At 38.3% G+C, this 19,960-nt stretch overlaps 2 protein-coding genes across 3 annotated transcripts; one reads left to right on the top strand and one right to left on the bottom strand.

Annotated features, from left to right (window-relative positions):
• Positions 1-516: 516 nt before the first annotated feature.
• Positions 517-9,188, top strand: LOC137099531 (immunoglobulin alpha Fc receptor-like). 2 transcript variants are annotated; one of them, XM_067476504.1, is made up of 6 exons: positions 517-654; positions 862-897; positions 1,927-2,220; positions 4,448-4,771; positions 7,532-7,672; positions 7,770-9,188. In XM_067476504.1, the coding sequence occupies exons 1-6, from the start codon at positions 612-614 to the stop codon at positions 8,063-8,065; spliced, it is 1,134 nt and encodes a 377-aa protein (XP_067332605.1). In that variant the 5' UTR covers positions 517-611; the 3' UTR covers positions 8,066-9,188. The 2 variants fall into 2 exon arrangements, with proteins under 2 accessions (XP_067332605.1, XP_067332606.1); XM_067476505.1 differs by lacking the exon at positions 862-897.
• Positions 9,189-12,022: 2,834 nt separating this feature from the next.
• LOC137099530 (uncharacterized) lies at positions 12,023-19,371 on the bottom strand. The gene is made up of 8 exons (XM_067476503.1): positions 19,256-19,371; positions 19,024-19,059; positions 18,613-18,927; positions 18,217-18,528; positions 17,248-17,541; positions 16,537-16,860; positions 13,990-14,127; positions 12,023-13,887 (listed from the first exon to the last, which is right to left on the bottom strand). Exons 1-8 carry the CDS (start codon positions 19,296-19,298, stop codon positions 13,790-13,792), a joined length of 1,560 nt encoding a protein of 519 aa, XP_067332604.1. The 5' UTR covers positions 19,299-19,371; the 3' UTR covers positions 12,023-13,789.
• Between the last annotated feature and the right edge of the window lie 589 nt (positions 19,372-19,960).

Genomic DNA, 19,960 nt, shown 5'->3' with positions numbered 1-19,960 from the left:
GGATGGGGACTGTTGGTCAACAGCCATTTTCAGGTCTCTCCAAAGATGTTCAATATGGTAAAGTTTGGGCTCTGGCTCGGCCACAGGACATTCACAAATTTGTTCCTAGGCTACTCCTGTCTTGTCTTGGCTGTGCTGATTATCGTCCCAAGTGCTGTGAAACCGGTTTCCAATGAAGATATTTCTGTACTTTACTCCAATTAACTTTTTCTCAAACCTGACCAGTCTTCCAGTTCCTGCTGCTCAAAAGCAGTCCCACAGTATGATGCTGCCACCACCACGCTTCACTGTTGGGATCATAGTGGGCAGATGATAAGCTGGGCCTGGTTTCTGCCACTTCTATAGTGTGTGTGTGTGTGTGTGTGTGTGTCTGTGTGTGTGTGTCTGTGTGTGAGTGAGATATATATCTATATCTATACAGTATACAGATATATATCTATATGAATTAGCATGCTACAGTACTTCCCAATATAAATAGAAACTGTTTAAGGAAGTATCATTCATATGAAGTGTTTTTGCACGCTGATGAGTTTAGATGCTCAGTTTAGTTCCGTTTTTGTCGTCTGTTTTGTCAGTGATCAATGATACAGAGCAGCTTTTGAGTCTGAACCATGATGAGCAGACAACAGAGAAACCTTCAGTTTTTGATCATTGGTAAGACATGTTTTCCAAATGTAGTTCATCTAGTTTTTCTAGTTCTTATTTTAAAGTTTTATACATTCCCAGAGCATTTGTATTAAGGAAGTTTATGACTGTGAAAAGGTGACTTAAGTTTGAAAAACGTAAGTCTTAAAAAAGAGCTAATATTCTTTCAGCACATTTTTGAATTTTGAATGTGATAATGCTTTTTTCCTCCCATAGTATCTTTTCTCTTGGCCTTGTCATCACCTGCTGCAGGTCAGTTTATGCTAGTGTGTCACACTTGGCGTCCTTATAATTTTTAACTAAATATTAAAAAATTGCTAGTTACATCTTATGCTGCATAGGAGTTCAGATCAGATTATCTTGGTCTGGATCGACTATGTGCTCTGGAAGAGTTGAGATCTAGCACAGCAACTCCTGGGGAACAGTCTGTGATGATGGCTGGGACTTAAATGATGCTAAGGTGGTTTGTAGACAGTTGGGCTGTGGTACAGCACTAAGTGCACCTCAGTCAGCCCACAATAATTTTCTATATCTGGAAAAAAATGTTGTAATGTAACATTGCAACAGTCTGACTATAATGCTGATGTTTGTTAGAAGGGAGGCAGCACAATTTACAAAGGTGTGAAACCTGTAATGTCTTTACCAGAAAAGCTACATTAAATTGAAGAAGTCACACTGTTTAGCTAATGTTTGATAAAACTGAGCAGTTCCCTAAAACTGAACCAATAAGAGGACGTGTGTGTTCATGTTTTATTTCTTGACTAAGACTTCACTCTAATGCTTGTTTTTCAAAATGTACAAGAAGCATTATTAAAAGGAATATTCAAATAAAACCAATATTTGGAAGCTCTGAAATATCAGCCACAAAGGCAGAATCATTGTCATATACAATACAAACATATTTATTATCCATTCATTCATTCATTATCTGAAATGTTTATCCTGTGAAGAGTTGCAGGGCTGCTGCAGTCTATCCCTGCTGTCATTGGGTGAGAGGCTGGCTACATCCTGGACCAATTCCCAATCTATCTCAGGGTCATATTTAATATTTTACTCTAAAAATTTTAATGCAATCAGCACCTAGAATTATAAACAGGGGTGAATAAACAAAACCTGGAAATATTTAGGTATTTGACACATCCTACATTCTGTCAATGATAGTTACTCAGGTGGTTATGTTCTTATGCTCATTAAGCTCTAAAAAACAAAAGTAAATGCAACTCTCTTCCGAGATAAAGCTCTAAATGTTGTGACTCAACCTGATTATTTTATTTTCTTCAGGCAGTGTCCAAAAGCCCAGAATCTCCATAAGTCCTGCTGGTGAGGTCACCTGGGGTCAGGACGTTAGCATCACTTGTTCAATCTCAACTCAGATTTTAAATGGAACATTCATTCTGCAGAAGACCTCAAGCTCATTCAGAGAGACTCAGACATCAAATACCAACTCTGCTACCTTCAACATTCGTAAAATGGACTTTGACAAGGAGGGATTGTACCAGTGTCAGTATCAGAAAATGGGCTCAAATCAAACTTTCAGCTCCCCTTTAAGTGACTCTGTCAGACTCTCCATCACTGGTAAGAAAAGTAAACATGTCACCAAACAAAAGTGGTTACGTTTTTGTACGCTATAATGTTAGGTTAGAAATCAAAGTGCAACACAGGTTATCAAAATTCATTTTTTAATAATAATAATAATAATAATAATAATAATAATAATAATAATAATAATAATAATAATAATAATAATAATAGTAATAATAATAACATTGATTGTATGTATTTTTTAAATCTTTTTTATTCCCCAAAAACAAAAAAAAGGACAACAAAAAACAAATTAAGGATATAAACGCTAAATGCTTATGTTGTAAGCATATATATATATATTGTATAACACTTATAAGAGAAAACTGATTAATACAACTACATTAATATAGATTAGCTTAAACAGAACAAAGAAAATGAAAACAAAACATAATAAATAAATAAATAATATAAACACAAACAAACAAACACACACACACACACACACACACACACACACACACACACACACACACACACACACACACACACACACACACATATAGCAAAGAGTTAAAATAATAATGTTCGTAATAATAATAATAATGATGATTTATTTTTAATTTTTTGTCCTTTCGGCTTATCCCGTGATTTCAGCATCGCCACAGCGGATCATTGTCCGCATGTTGATTTGGCACAGCTTTTACGCTGGATGCCCTTCCTGATGCAACCCTCCCCAATTTCTACTGGGCTTGGACCCACACTGCACAGCTGGGGAGGGGAATGGGCTATTAGGGGTTCAGTGTCTTGCCCAGAGACACTTCGACATATACCTGGGGCCGAGGATCGAACCACTGACCCTTTGTTCTGTGGACGACTTTACCAACTGAGTTACAGCCACCCCCTAATAATAATGATGATATAGAAACTAATATTTACCATTAGGCTTGAAAATAACATTAGCAATAATAGAAAGGATACAAAACATGTCATAGTTAAATAATATAATGATGATATAATGATACACACAAAAAAGAAAAAGAAAAAACGTGGGGGGGAAGAAAGCTACTACTACCACCTCTGTCTGGTTCCCTGGTGAAGTGTAAAACTCTCTGACCCCATTTGTGATAACAGTGGCCCTGGGTGCAGCGTATAGTGTTTTTATCTAGTGGATGAAAGACTCTGAAACCAAACTTGTGAAGGATGCTGAAAAGAAATGTCCAGTTAACTTTATCAAATGCATTTTCTGCGTCTAATGATACAATTATGGTTTTAGTTTGTTTTTGTGGTGACAGGGAGATTAAGTTAAATAGTCTCTGTACGTTGTCTGATGGGTTCCTGTTTTGGATGAATCCTGTTTGGTCTGGGTGGACTATCATGGGGGTGACTGTCTCTTTTCTAGTAGCTAGTGCTTTGTTGATGATCTTTAGATCTGTGTTGATAAGTGAGAGAGGGGTCTATGTTGGGTTTTAGTGGAAGGGTCATGATGGCTGTATTCATTTGTGTTTGTATTGTTGAAGTAGATTTTATTTCCTTGGTTACTCTGTAAAATAAAGGTGACAGGATTTGCCAAAAGTGTTCGTAGAACTGGAAATCCATCAGAACCAGGTGATTTATTGTTTGGCATTTTAATTAGTGCTTTATGTAGTTCATCAGTGGTAAGTGGTGCATCTAAGCTGTTCACATGATCTTGGGACGGCGTTGGCAGTTGGAGCTTGTTTAGGAAGGTGTCTATATCTGACTGATTAACACTAGGATCAGAGGAGTATAGGTTACTGTAGAGGTTTTGAAAAATGTTATCGATATCCTGTAGAGTTCAGTATGGATGGGATGATTGCTTTTTCTTTTTTATGTTGGAGTTGATTTGCTAAATAATTAGCTGACTTGTTGCCATATTGGAACTGCTCAGATTTAAGTTATTCAATAAGGAATTGTGTTTTTCTATATAGGATAGTGTCATATTGCATTTTGTGATAGTTTAAATCATTTTGTGTTTGTTCACTGGGAATAATGGCGTGTGAGTTTGTTAATTCTTTAATCTTTTGTTCCAGTTTGTTTTCCAGTTCTTTTTCTCGTTTTTTCTTATATGATGAATAAGATATTATTTTACCTCTGAGTACTGCTTTACCTGTTTCCCATAGTACTGATGGTTTGATATCCATAGAGTCAGTAATTTCCAGATTGTATGTATTTTTTAAAAAAACATTCAATTGTCAAATTGGTGTGAATCTGGATCTGTTGTGATTGCAAGTTTTCATTGCTGCTCTTTTGTCTAATCTAGTGAGTCTGCAGCAGCCCATCATCTCCCTGACATCTTCTAATAGAGGTGTGGTCCTGGGTCCGGAGGGTGCAGAGGTCACCAGGGGTTACAACTTTGGCATCACCTGCTTCATTTACTCCATTTATCCTGAAGGTCGTTTCTTTCTCATCTTCTCTGGCGCCAACATCATTGACTCCAAGTCAGCAGTCAACTACGCTGCCTCCTTTAACTTCCCTGCAGCTGAGTATGAACATCAGGGCAACTACAGCTGTGTGTATGAAGTCACACTCTCTACACGGAGATTCAATTCCACTGGGACTGCACCCATTAATATCATCATTAAATGTAAGTCGGTTATACAGTTTAACTTTAGCTGTCAGTCATTAAAATGTTTAATGGCACATAATGACAGAGGTATGATTTTACACCTCTCTGTTTATCCTGCCAACACATAAATAAGCTTTGATATGCATTAGATTTAGATTGACAGACAGATTGGACAAGCAAAACATAAAACAGACAACTAAACTTAATGAATGTGGCTGTTTTTGTGTGGTTACTAATTGGAAAAACACTATATCTTATCTTGGTTTTAAATATTTACAGATGTAGCCATTGAAAGTGTCATAGTTTTTGTGTGTGGTGTGTCTGCGGTACCCTACTGGTGGCATTTCATCAGGAATGCAGTGTGTTTATTTCAGAAAAAAGACTCATTACATCCAACCTGCAGTTCATCTTTTCAGCCATCAGACGTCGTAAAGTGTCGTCCTCGTCATCAATCCACAGTACTGAATCCTACTATCTGTGGATGCATTAACAGATTCTTGGTGAAAACTGTTTTTAAATCTGATCTATCACACAGCTGCTGTCGTAACCCTGTGTTTATGTTGACTTCGTAAGATGATGTGATGGACATAAGGTTTCCTATAGATTGTGTCTCTGTCTCTTTAAAATTGGTCGGGATGAGATTACATTAATATTTCCTACATGTTCAGTCACCGTGTCTCCTAAAAGGTTCATAAGCCACTAAAATGCAAAATAATTTGGAAGGGAACATTTGATGTTTGGATTATAACTAACACACTGCAACATGTCTTTAACAAATGAACCGATACAGTTACCCACAGACATATGAAAACTTGTCCATCAATCTACCGGAGGGGACAGTTGGTAGTGCGGCGCTTTAATGAGTTTAATTTGTGAGTTTGATTCCAATGTTGTTCCACGAAAGAACAAAAAATAGCGATCAAAGTCTTTTCAATATTTATTTAAAGGTGCTGGTCAGGGGAGATGGAGGTAGTCTCACACCTGAGAGGTGTGAATGTCGACTTTCCTATAAATGTTCTACTTTTACAGAACAATCAAATGTGAAAATCCATTTAGAATTTGGACAAGAAGCTGATTATCTGAGTTTCTGCTTGTAAGAGACAATCAGCACCGTGTTAACGGGAATCAGCTGAGAGTAGAAACTTCCTCCCTCTCACGTTTTTGTTACAGCAGCTCTTGTTCGTAGCTGAGGAGACATTTGTATCATATCAAGGGAGTAATTTTGTGAACAAAGCAACAGCATCTATGAAAGTGAAGGGTCAGGCTGCACCCAAATCAAAGCACTGTCCCAGCTCACATCTAAATGTATAGATACACATAGTAAACTCATTGAGGTTTCGGAGTGAACAGTGACCATGTGCACTTTAGTTACATTCCAACACAAACCTCTGTGTGACCGAGTTTGTGTTTTAACACTTTACCCGTGTGAAACAATCAGAAAGTAAAGTTTGATTTTACTGATTTACTGCTTTGTTCTCAATAAAGCAGCTTCCTGTCCATTAACTTACTGTTTCACTTTGTCCTCCCTGGCTAAGAGAGAACAGCAGTGGTTGAATGACTGAATTGTGCTTTTAGGGACAGCAACAGACCAATCACACTGCCTTTACAGGAACTAAGCTGAGAATTTTTTACACAGTTGGATTTCATTCTTCACATAAAGGGGGGTGAATGCAGGACAGGGAGTGAAATTCGGCCACAACATCAAAAAGAGCAGCTCTAAAGTTGGACATGGATCACTCCGCTCCTACCCACAGGCCATTCAAAAGAATGGGGTACCTATCATCATTATCATCATCATCATCATCATTATTGTCATCATCATCATCATCAGGGTAAAAGACAGGCCAGGTTCAGCAACTTTCAGGTTCAGGTCAGGTCAGGGTTCAGAGGGCTGGAGTGTGGTAGCAGGAAGCTGAGCAGATGATCTTGCACAGAACACAGCAAGTGTGAGGTTTATATTGGTAATTGTAGAATTAAATATAAATAAAATTCCAGTTGTTTTCCCGGAAACTTCTCAATATCAATGCAACTGTCCCCTTTGATCCATAACCCAACTCCCCCCCCCCAAAAAAAAAAATAAAAAAAAAACATTCAGAAGCCATTCATTTGATGAGGTTTTTTAATGTGTCATCCCCCTGGTCTAGGGGAACCTAGACATAACAAGATGTGTCCACCACTGTTTTCATTCCCAAGCAAAAACCAGACCAAGTGTTCTAAACGGTAGCAATTTCATTTGCTTTGACAACAAACAAAACTCTAGCACCAACCCTGTCTTACCTAAGCAAACTAAAAAAATACAAAACCAAACGACAGGATGTCTAACCTGAACTCCTCACCCAAAACAGGAGACAAAGTAGTAAAATAAGAGGGCTTCTCACTCATATTGTGGCTACCCGGTGCTCAATATGTACAGTGAGTTATATTTATAAATATTTCCAAAAATGTCAAAAAAAAAACAAAATTCACGGAGCTCTCTAGTCGAGTCCAAACAGACTGGGTTGGTTGGAAGTGGCAGAGGTGGACGGGCTGGTGCTCCTGACATCCTGGTGTATATGGAGGAAGACGCTCCATTCAGTCCAATTAGGTGGAGACAATCAGTTTGAATGGTTCAATCAGTGACGACCAACTGGGCTCAACCCCCCTCAGACACACCCACACAAAACACACGAAGAGGAGGAGAAAAAGACAACATAACAATAATAACACGCATAATGACTCAGCTCATAACAATTGTGACAATCATATTTTACAGACTAGATTTATTCTTTTTCCTCCTAGTGCCTTTGTTGCCACTGGTGTCCTCAGTAACTGCTGGGAGCCTGCTGCTGCTCCTGCTGCCAGTGTTGGTGGCCTTTTTCACCTACAGGAGGAGGAGGAGGAGACAAGTCGACCAGCCTGCAACCCTCATCTTCAGCCAATGTTTGTTCAGGACATAAAGTTTCCTCATTTTAAATACACACGTTCATCAAAATCTATTCACACCCATTAATATTTTGCTCTAATGCTTATCTTTCAGTGCCTGCCAAAGCCGATAACGATTATGACTGTGAAGAGGACGCTGACTATGTGAATGCTGATCAGTTGGAGAGGAAGGAAATTGAAGAGGAGGTGGCGACAGTGGAAAAAGAAGAGAGTGATGACGATGAGGAGTCAGAGAGTAACAGTGATCATGATTATGAGGAAGAATGTCCTGCTGAAAATAATGTAAAGCCTAAAGAGATCAGCCTTAGTGTGGAGGACTGCAGTGACCACGATGAGGAAGATAATGAAGGAGATGATGATGAAGATGACTATGTAAATGTATATGAGTAACTTTCTGAACAAGCCTGGACATTTATAGAAAAAATGTGAAGATTTTTTTCATAACATTGGTAGGTAACTATGTTTCCATTAGTTACAGTGAGATGAAAAGTTTGCATCCCCTTATTTTGAAAAAGGCAAAAATACAAAAAAGTGTTAGTAAAAGTAAATGCACATTTAACTAGTACATTTGTTATTTAATCAAATCTTTAATTTGATGAAAGGAGATACAAACATTTGAACCTAAGTAATTTTTATTTTTTTACTAACGTTTTTAATAAATTACTTTACTACTTAAAATTCAGCTAGTAAAAATGTTTTTATCATCATACGAAACAAATGGTCAAAGATTGTCCAAAAATGTTACATCAGTTACAACTACATCAGTAAAATGTTTGCATGCCCTTGATAAATTAATAAAAAAAATATTTAAATTTCTGTTAAAGGAATATTTGTGTCATCTGAATGTGAATTGATAGTTGAAAGTTGATAGTTGATGTTTGTTTCCTTCTTTGTGCCATTTTAAAATAAGTGCATGTGAACTTTTGCAAACTCCTGTAAATGGCTTTTGCAGGGTGTGAACTACTATGTCCATGTATATTAACCCAGTGCAGCAGTGTTAGTTTCAGTTTCCTTATATGTAGTGATAATTATTTTAACCTGCATAACAGCTACAGGAGATGTTTTGAATTCCCCACTACATGTCTGTAACCACACTGGTGCAAAGAAATACTGCCCACACATCATCCAGATGTCATTTGAGTGTTTATTTTCTCTCTGTCTTTCCTCATTAGACACTGTGAAAGAAATAAAAGGACATAAAACGTTTGAAATTAATACAAACAAATACAATTAGATCAAACTCTTTCAGGCTAGTGTCCTTACAAAAACACATCAACATAAATAGAGCACAGTTATCGTGTGCGCCTCTTGAACCAAGTGCAGAAAAAAGTTACTTACTTTACTTTACGGGGGTTGTGTGTCTTTCCTCTGTACCCATGTTGGCTACAGTGATGCCCCTCACCAACTCTAGTCAAATGACCCATCCATCAAAATAAAAGCTTTCACAAGTCCATTAAACTTTCAATCAAAGTTTATTTTAGCATCTCACATACAGACCCAGCTTTAAATAAAATTCTAACAGTTGTATGAACTCAAAAAAATATGAATTCATTAATTCTCAATTTCTAAGTACTGAAAGCACCTGCGCATTAATGACCTTCCATCTTTTTGCATATTATTAATATCGAAATGTATGCAGATGACACAGTCATATACACACATGGGAAGAATCCAGATCAAGTAACTGTCAAGCTAACAGATTTCCTGGAGAAAACTGTAACATGGTTAAATGAATCTTGTTTGACCCTAAATGTTGGAAAAACAGCTATGATGTATTTTATCAATTAACAAAAATTCCTGTTATAAGTATTAATGGAGAAAAGATACAAAATGTAACTCTGTTCAAATATCTGGGTGTTGCACAACACTGTTTTCTTAATATGTAGTGCTGATCTGTCAAGTGACTACAGATGGAAATTAGCTACATAGCTATATTCTGGTGTAGTACATCTCTGTCTCTTTTCAACTTATTGTCTTCTTTTCCTTTGGGCTTGGAGTCGCCACAGCGAATCATGTGTCTCCATCTAACCCTGTCCTCTGCATCCTCTTCTCTCACACCAACTAACTTCGTGTCCTCTCTCACTACATTTATAAATCTCCTCTTTGGTCTTCCTCTAGACCAGGGGTGCCCAAAAAGTCGATTGCAATCTACCGGTCAATCGCACAGGTAGTGTGGGTAGGTCGCATGGAATTAGCCGATCACCCATCCTCACAATGAAATTTGTCAATTGATTGAGGTACAGGGTAGCTCCAACACATCTAACTTGAGCTGTCCCTCTGATGTCCTCATTCCTGATCCTGTCCATCCTCGTCCCTCCCAAAGAGAACCTTAACATCTTAAGCTCTGCTACCTCCAGCTCTGCCTCCTGTCTTTTCTTCAGTGCCACTGTCTCTAAGCCGAACAACATCTATGGTCTCACCACCGTCTTGAACACCTTTCCTTTCATTCTCGCTGATACTCTTTTATTACACAACACACCTGATACTTTTCTCCACCCGTTCCAACCTGCCTGCACTCGCCTCTTCGCGTCTTTTCCACACTCTCCGTTGCTCTGAACTTTTGACCTCTTCACCTCTGCTCCCTGTAACCTCACCGTTCCACCTGGGTCCCTCTCATTGACACACATGTATTCTGTCTTACTGCAGCTAAGCTTCATTCCTCTGTTTTCCAAAGCAGACCTCCACCTCTCTAGATTTTCCTCCACCTGCTCCCTGCTTTCTGCTCTTCATCCTCTTCAATGTCCTCCTCACTTCACTCTTACTAATCTTTGCTACTTCCTGCTCCACACCAGTCACCTCTTCTACTCTTCGTTCTCTTTCATTTTCCTCATTCATCAACTCTTCAAAGTTCTCCTTCCATCTTCCCATCACACTCCTGGCACCTATCAATACATTTCCATCCTTATCTTTAATCACACTAACCTGCTGCACATCCTTCCCATCTCTATCTCTTTGTCTGGGCAACCTGTACAAATCCACCTCTCCCTCCTTTGCTGTAGTGGTCCAGTCATCTGGAAGCATCTCCTGACCACCCACAGCCTGTCTCACCTCCTCCCTGAAAACTACACATTATTATTTATTTTTTAAGTTCCATGACTTCGTCCTCTGCTCTGCCTTTGTCCTCTTCATCTTCCTCACCACCAGAGTCATTTTACACACCACCATCCTGTGTTGTCTGGCTACACTCTACCCTACCAATACTTTGCAGTCACTGATCTCTTTCAGATTACAACGTCTACACAAGTTGTAGTCCACCTGAGTGCTTCTCCCTCCACTCTTATATGTCACTCTATGTTCCTGCCTCTTCTGTAAGAAAGTGTTCACTGCAGCCATTTCCATCCTACCACCATCTGTCCAAACCTGCCCATCACACTCTCATCATCTGTTCCTAACATGTCCATCGAAATCTGCAACAATCACTACTCTCTCACCTCTGGCGATGCTCTGCATCACTTCATCAATTTCACTTCAGAATTCCTCCTTCTGTTCTAACTCACATCCTACCTGTGGGACATAACCACTAACAACATTTAAGATCCCACCTTGAATTTCCAGCTTTAGACTCATCAACCTGTCTGATACTCTTTTTACCTCCAGAACATTCCTGAAGTCCTCCAGACTTGGGACTGGCACAAGAACACAGTGGTATGTGCCTCCTTGTGGTTGCATAATTGATTATAATGTTATTATATTATATAATTTAATTATGAGTCCAAATGTTAGAAATGTTTTGTGCCTACGCCGCCTGCACCACTTCAGCGGGGTGATGGTAAAGATGGAGATGGATTTTTCGAGGTTCGGAAATTGCCAGATCCCTGGGAGGGGGGAGCTACTTAAAACAGACCTAGAAATTTGTTAATAAGATTTGCTCCTAAAAGGCAGGATTCAGTTGAATAATTGAGAGTTTAAGTCCAGTGTTGGCTCTGTGTCATTTGAAATACAGTAGCAGTTCATATTTTTGCAGCCTCTGCTGTTGATTCTTATATCACTTCCAGAATACAAAACTATTTAAAGTATATTATTTTACAGAAATGACAAGGTGCCCATAAATATTTAGCAGAATGCATTGTTTTCTACACTACAGTGGCATTTTAAGGGGAAAATATGTTATTGTTGTAATTTGTCAGTTTTCTTACAGAAGTTTGTTACAGAGTATAGTTAGAGATGCTCAGTGACTCTGAACCAGCTCTTAGATACAGTATGCTGCTGTAGCTGACATTTATACAGTATGTCACCACTGGAAGACATTAACATTCAAGCTAACATACAATGTGTTTTTGCTGGAAGTTAAAAGGGACGAAAAAGGGAAAGTAGGACCCAAAGCATCACGCAACTAATGTGGTTTAATATATCAATAAATTCTGTTTGACATTTTGCAGGTGCAGGTAATTCAGAATTACTAATCAAGGGAAGGCACTTCAGTTTAGTTAGTAGTGTACAAGCAAGCAATACATACAATACATTTAATACATTAACGTTTTTCTCCCATTGAGAAAATCAGAAATCAAAAGAATACTTTAGATAAAAGTAGTAGAATAGTGGCAAGATCAGTGGAAAATGGAAATGTTCTTTTAATTTTATCAATAAACAACATACAGTAACATGGACAGGTTAAGAAGGGAAGAGGTCATGTCCAACAGAATAAGATTAGGACATTCTTACAAACAGTAAACAGTACACTTATGTGAGAGATATCAGCTATGATGAGACACAATGTCTAATGCATGTCATGTTGGAGTGTCTGTGGTACCAACAGGAGCGACAGCAAAAAAACTATCTATACAAAATGCTAGAATTTAGGATTTTTCTCTAAAAACAATTTTGATAATCCCTGGTGGGCTGAGTAAACTTATATTTAGAAAGTGAGGATTAACAGGTAGATTGTAAGCTTTGATCCACACTTGAGCAAGTTAGGGTGGTGAAGTTGTAGCCACAATTGAGGAGAAGCTTACATAAAGCTTACATAAAGACAGCACATAAAAATAAAAAAATAAAATTAAAATAAAGACAAAAGACGAAAAACTTCTATTGGCAACTAGGTCAGTGAAAGGAGACTGAAACTAATGCTGTTTCACTTTCTTAGCCTACAGGGACATAGAAGTTCACACCCTGCAAAAGCCATTTACAGGAGTGTGCAAAATTTTGTATCCACTTATTTTGAAATGGCAAAAAGAATGAAACTTTTTTTTTCATCGATATGATATCTAATGCATATTCAGATGGTACAAATGTTCCTTTACCAGAAATGAAAGTTAATTTTGAATTTATCAAGGGGGATGGAAACCTTTCACTGAGGTAATTTCAAACACTTTTTGGAAAATCTTTGACCAATTGTTACTTCTGATGATAAAATAATTTTTTTACTAGTGTATAAAAAAGTTATAGTACAACCCTAATTCAAAAAAGCTGGAAAGATGTGAAATCATAAATAAAAACAGAATGCGGTGATGTAAAATATCTCATTTCCAACATCTAATATGTTTTTCATGTTAAATTGTGATTAAAATGTGGGTTGATGAGATTTGCAAATTTCATGGAAAATGTTAGCTCATTTTGAATTTGATGGGAGCAACAAATCTCAAAAAAGTTGGAAGAGGGGCAACGAAAGGCTGGAAAAGTAATTGCCACAAAAAAAAAAAAAAAAACAATAGAGGAGCATTTGTCAACTAATTAGGTTAATTGAAACATCAACCTACATCATTTTAAAGAGGCAGAGCTTTTGAATGTAAAGATGGACAGAGGTTCACCAATCTGTGTCAAGCTGTGTCTAAACATTGTGGAATGTTGCACGACGTAAAATTGCAAAGATCTTTAGGATTCAGAGATCTCACCATCTACAGTAGATAATGTCAACAAAAGATTTTGAATTGGAATTGGGATTGGAAAATAATAAAAATTACTTTGGTGCAAATATTTATATCCCCCTTTATCAAATATGTAAATAACTAGCTAAATGTGAATTCAATATTTTTGTAATAAATACATAAATAAAAAAACTTTTGTTTTTGTGTTTTAGCCATTTCTAAATAAGGGGATGCAAACTTTAACTAGTGGAAACATAGTTGCCTACTAACGTTATGCGAAATGTCCACACACAAAATTCCTCATTTACATTTACATCTCCGCTTTAATTTTCTTCCTCTCCAATTGATCAACATTCACACAGTTGTCATCCCCTTCATCTTCATAATAGTTGTCAGGTCTGACAGGCACTGAAACACAGGCATGAGAGCAAAATATTAATGGGCGTAAACAGATTTTGATGAAAGTGTGTATTTAAAATGAGGAAACTTTATGTCCTGGTGAGAACAAACATTGGCTGAAGATGAGGGTTGCAGGCTGGTTGACTTGTCTCCTCCTCCTCCTGTAGATGAAAAAGGCCACCAACACTGGCAGCAGGAGCAGAAGCAGGCTCCCTGCAGTTACTGAGGACACCGGTGGCAACAAAGGCACTAGGAGAAAAAATATGTTTAGTCTGCATAATATGATTCTCACAATACATGTATAATAAAACATCATCATCTGCAAACATTTACATTGTAATTCCTGAACAGTCCACTACACAACATGCACTGGCGGAAATTCAGAAGTCTTATTCTTTTGACAAAAGGAGAAGAAAAAGAAGAAGAAGAAAAAGACACAAAAGTGTTTTAGGTATAGTCATTCGATGTATCCGTTACCAATTTCTTTTACCTTGTTACATTAACAACAATAATTTCCTGACATCTTCCATCCCGCCTGTCATAATATTTGTCATGGGTGGTTACAATACTTGATGTATAACATTCACACACTCTCCTCTGCATTTGGCCACATGTTTTCATCAACATCACATCTTATGTCATCTCTGGCAATGTCTTTCTCTCCTTCCCCCTCTCCTTGCCATTCTTCTCTCTTCATGCAAGTTTTTTTTCCATCATTGTTCATGTTAATGATGAATCCTCCATGCACACAAAGGTTAGCTATGGAGTTCCACAAGGCTCTGTGTTAGGACCAATACTTTTTACTTTATACATGTCTCCTTTAGGCAACATTATTAGAAAACACTCCATATATTTCAACTGCTATGCTGATGATATCCAGCTATATTTATCTATGGAACCATATGAAAATAATCAGTTAATAAAGCTTCAACCCTACAAGACATAAAGATCTGGATGTCCCACAAAGTTTTACTTCTAAACTCGACAAAACTGAAGTCATAGTATTTGGGCCCAAATATCTAAGAAATACTGTATGATGTCCAACCTTATCATTACTCTATTTGGCATAAGTCTGGCCTCCAGTACTACTGCAAGGAACCTTGGAGTTATTTTTGATCAGGAACTGTCCTTTACCTCACATATAAAACAAATCTCTAGAACAGCCTTCTTCCACCTACTGAACATTGCCAAAATTAGGAGCATCCTGTCTCAAAGTGATGCTGAAAAACTGGTCCATGCATTTGTTACTTCTAGGTTGGACTACTGTAATTCCCTACTTTCAGGGTGCCCCAGTAACTAAAGAGCCTGCAATTAATCCAAAATGCTGCAGCAAGAGTGCTGACTGGAACTAGCAAGAGAGATCATATTTCACCTTCACTAGCTTTTCTCCATTGGCTTCCCATTAAATCTAGAATAGAATTTAAAACCCTGCTTCTTACATATAAAGCTCTGAATGGTCAGGCTCCATCATATATAGAAGACCTCATAGCACCATATCATCCCAGTAGACCACTTCGCTCTCAGAATGCAGGCCTACTTGTGGTTCCCAGAATGTCCAAAGGTAGAATGGGAGGTAGAGCCTTTAGCTATCAAGCTCCTCTCCTGTGGAACCAGCTCCCAGTTCAGATTTGGGAAGCAGACACCCTCTCTACTTTTAAGTTTAGGCTCAAAACCTTCCTCTTTCATAAAGCTTAGCTTAGACTACTAGGGGACCCCCATCCTCCTGTCACTCTCTCCTCTCCTCTCACTTCAAATTGTAGCTACTGTATGAGATTAACTGTGTGTTTTCTTCTGTAGTTGTCTTTCTCCTTCTCTGTCTCCCTCTCTCTGTCCCTTTCTGCAGGTTTCCCTGGCTTTGATGTTTTGTTGTTTTGTTGTTGCTTTTGTTGCTCTTTTTCGTTTATCTCTTCACTTTCCACTCATCCCAACCGTTCAAGGCAGATGGCCACCCACCCTGAGCCTGGTTCTGCTGGAGGTTTCTTCCATTAAAGGGAGTTTTTCCTCTCCACTGTTGCCTAGGGCTTGCTCAAGGGGGAATTGCTGGGTTCTCTCTATACATCTTTATAGTCTATAGACTTTATTCTGTAAAATCCCTTGAGATGACTTTGTTGTGAATTGCCGCTGTATAAATAAAGTTGAATTGAATTGAAATCATTCTGTTTGATTGCATTTTAAACAGTTTTGAACAAAGTATGTTAGCATTTGAAAAACATGGAAAGCAACCCCTGGATGGGCTGTAATTGAGAAAGAAGTTTATGAATTTTGATGACTGTGGTCACTGAGTTCATTTGTGTGAAAGCTGTGAAAAGTGATTCACAGTTTGCTTCACATGGACTTCTGTTTTGCTGACTGTGTGAAGAGTTTTGGCAATGTGGTTTCAGTTTTGACCAATTCTAGTAATTGAAAATCATGGTAAACTACATTTTACAGTACAATATGTTTATATTTTACGTCTGACATCTTTGAAATATATTGATTGTTCTGTGTTTTATATTACTGTTCTGTACTGTTAGCAGGATAAACAGAGAGATGCTATCCAAAAACCATAATATGATTTGTGTGCCGTCACATTAGAGTTAAGAGGACAACCATCACTGAATATGAGCCTTTAGCTGTCAGTCATTAAAATGCTTAAGGTAAATTCTACAGTCTACTTACATTTAATGATGATATGAATGGGTGCAGTCCCAGTGGAAGTGAATCTCCGTGTAGAGAGTGTGACTTCATACACACAGCTGTAGCTGCCCTGATGTTCATACTCAGCTGCAGGGAAGTTAAAGGAGGCAGCGTAGTTGACTGCTGACTTGGTGTCAGTGATGTTGGAGCCAGAGAAGATAAGAAAGAAACGACCTTCAGGATAAGTGGAGTAAATGGAGCAGGTGATGACAAAGTTGTAACCTCTGGTGACCTCTGCACCCTCAGGACCGAGGACCACACCTCTGTTAGAAGATGTCAGGGAGATGATGGGCTGCTGCAGACTCACTAGGTTAGAAAAATGAGCAGCAATGAAACCATATGAAGTCAGAAAAGATCCAGATTCATGTTAACGTGACACATGAATTTGAAAATCAAATTTCTTTTTTAAATATAGATCTCAATTTAATATTTGAAAATGAATTTTGATAACCTGCCAGTGTTGCAGTTTGATTTCTAACCTTTCAGTATCATGTACATAAACTTAGCGACTTAGCTTTAAACTGAAAAAAAAAAACCTTTTTGGCAACTTAAAAGCAGTAGCACTTTTTAACTTTTTCACTCACAAAAAATTATAGTGTCAACTGACATATGGTACCAATATTCCAGACAGAATTAATGGTGATAATAGACAATGTTCACAGTTTTGTTTGGTGATATGTTTACTTTTCTTACCAGTGATGGAGAGTCTGACAGATTCACTTTGAGGGGAGGTGAAGTCATGACTTGAGCCCCTTTTCTGATACTGGCACTGGTACAATCCCTCTTTGTCAAAGTCCACTTTACGAATGTTGAAGGTAGCAGAGTTGGTACTTGATGTCTGAGTCTCTGTGAATGAGCTTGAGCTCTTTTGCAGAATGAATGTTCCATCTAAAACCTGAGTTGAGATTGAACAAGTGATGCTAATGTCCTGACCCCAGGCGACCTCACTAGCAGGACTCATGGAGATTATGGGGTTTTGGAGACTGCCTGAAGAAAACAACATAATCAGATTGAGAAACAACATTCAGTGCAGAATCACTGAACTGAGTTATGAATGAATGGATAATGTTTGGGGCGACTGTGGCCCAGGAAGGTAGATCAGCTGTCCACCAATCTCAAAGTTGTTGGTTCAATCCCCGGCTCCTCTGGCCACATGTCAAAGTGTCCTTGAGCAAGACACTGAACCCCAACTTAGTTGCTCCCGGTGAGTGTTGGCCAGCTGCATAGCAGCTCCCCCATCAGTGTATGAGTGTGTGTGACTGTGAGTGTGAATGGGTGAATGAGAAGCAGTGTAAAGTTCTTTGAGTGTCAATAGGTTTACCATAATAAATATGTTTGTAGTGCAATCCAAATATTTGTTTTAGTGCAATATTTTTTTAAAATGCTTCTTTTTGAAAAAGATTAGATGAAAAACATGTCTTTAGGAAAAAACATGAATGCACACTTCCACTTATTGGTTTAGTTTTAGGGAACTAATCAGATTTACCAAAAACTTGTTAAACAGTGTTACTTCTTGAATGTATTTTTAGTATAGCTTTTCTGGTAAAGACATTACAGGTTTTCTATGTGAATTGTGCTGTGTGCTAGTTGCCAACCTGTTGCAACATGATATTAAAACATACTGTATTTCAGATTCAGCAAAAAATTGAAGATTCTTCTTACCTGAACAGATCACACCAGCATCCTCTTTGTGTTTACAATCGTGTTTCCCAAATCCACTGTGCCGACACTCAGTCAGAGACCTTTCACTTCCTGAACAGGCCACGTAATCAAGCCAGATTTGTCCAGTTCCTTCACCAAAGTGAGCTGACTTAGGTGCACTTAGTGCTGTACCACAATCCAACTGTCTACAAACCACCTCAGCATCATTTAAGTCCCATCTGTCATCACAGACTGTTCCCCAGGCACCATTGTAATGAATCTCAACTCTTCCAGTGCACAGAGTAGATCCAGACCCAGCTAATCTGACAGCATCTGGAGGCAGAGAACATAGGATGGCTGCCATAACAAAATACTGATGTTTTTGAAAAAGTGCACATGATCCAAAGATTTTCTTACCTGAACAGATCACACCAGCATCCTCATAGTGACTACAGTAATGTTTCCCAAATCCATTGTGCCCACACTCAGTCAGAGACCTTTCACTTCCTGAACAGGCCACATCATCAAGCCAGATTTGTCCAGTTCCTTGACCAAAGTGAGCTGACTGAGGTGCACTTATTGCTGCACCACAGCCCAACTGTCTACAAACCACCTTAGCATCATTTAAGTCCCAGTAATCATCACAGACTGTTCCCCAGGTGTTGTTGTAATAGATCTCAACTCTTCCAGAGCACGAAGTAGATCCAGACGCAGATAATCTGATCTGAACAACTATGAAGCACAAGATGTAGCAAGCCATATTTAATATTAAGCTCAAACCTAAAAAGTTATGTGTGACACATACATGTAATACTAGAATAAACTGACCTGCATCAGGTGAAGACAAGGCCAAGAGAAAAGAGACTATGGGAAAAAAATGCAGAATTATATACAGAAATCTTAAAAAGGGAAGATTCTAAGATTACTACTTAGATTGCAAATTTTTCTATCTAAAGTGACACTTTCACAACCAAAACCTCCTTAATACAAATGCTCTGGGAATCCATACAACTTTACAAAAGAACTAGAAAAAAGACTACATTCAATAAAAATGTCATACCAATGATCACAAAATGAAGGTTTCTCTGTTGTCTGCTCATCATGGTTCAGACTGAAAAGCTGCTCTGTATCATTTATCACAAACGTCAGAAAACTGAACATCTAAACCTCTCAGTGTGCAAAAGCACTTCATATGAATCATCCTTCCTAAAACAGGACCTATTTATATTTCTAGTGGGAACTAAAACACGCTAAACTATCATTATCTCTCTGTCTCTCTTTCTCACACACTCACACGCACACATGACACACATGCACACACACACACGGGCAGCAGAAGCATGGGGATGGATAAAAGAACATTTCCTTTAAACATCTCTCTGAGTACAGTTAAATCCATCATTGAAAACAGAAGGAATTTGGCACATGTAAAAGTTGGCCTAGAGTAGGCTGTCCTCAAAAAAACTAAGTTACTATGCCTGGAGACTAGTGAGGGAGGCAACCAACACACCTCTGCCATGTCAGCTGCTGAAGCTTGTCACTCGTTTAAAGACTGTACAGACCTACATACATTTTCACCAATTTCTCAGACGTTTGACTGAAGACTGAACTCAACTGGAAGAGAACAAAAATTAGCTTTTGACCATCAGACTACACACTGACTGATTAAGAAGCCAGGTAATCTTAAAAATCTGGGTTTACAATGGAACAGTTTGCAGTAGGTGTCAATCAGATCTGCTCCCACCAAAAATGTCTACGTGTTGGT

Source organism: Channa argus, chromosome 15 (genome assembly GCF_033026475.1).
Source record: "Channa argus isolate prfri chromosome 15, Channa argus male v1.0, whole genome shotgun sequence".
NCBI classification, from domain to species: Eukaryota; Metazoa; Chordata; class Actinopteri; order Anabantiformes; family Channidae; genus Channa; species Channa argus.
Note: the sequence above shows the minus strand (reverse complement) of the source record. Positions and strands in the feature narration are given on the sequence as shown.

Coding starts and splice junctions, on each gene's coding strand:
- LOC137099530 (XM_067476503.1), bottom strand. CDS start 19,298: ATGATGAGCAGACAACAGAGAAACCTTCATTTTGTGATCATTG. Junction 19,060..19,255: donor CCTTCATTTTGTGATCATTG/GTATGACATTTT, acceptor TTTTTCCCATAG/TCTCTTTTCTCTTGGCCTTG. Junction 16,861..17,247: donor TGTCAGACTCTCCATCACTG/GTAAGAAAAGTA, acceptor TTTCTAACCTAG/TGAGTCTGCAGCAGCCCATC.
- LOC137099531 (XM_067476504.1), top strand. CDS start 612: ATGATGAGCAGACAACAGAGAAACCTTCAGTTTTTGATCATTG. Junction 898..1,926: donor CTTGTCATCACCTGCTGCAG/GTCAGTTTATGC, acceptor TATTTTCTTCAG/GCAGTGTCCAAAAGCCCAGA. Junction 2,221..4,447: donor TGTCAGACTCTCCATCACTG/GTAAGAAAAGTA, acceptor TGTCTAATCTAG/TGAGTCTGCAGCAGCCCATC.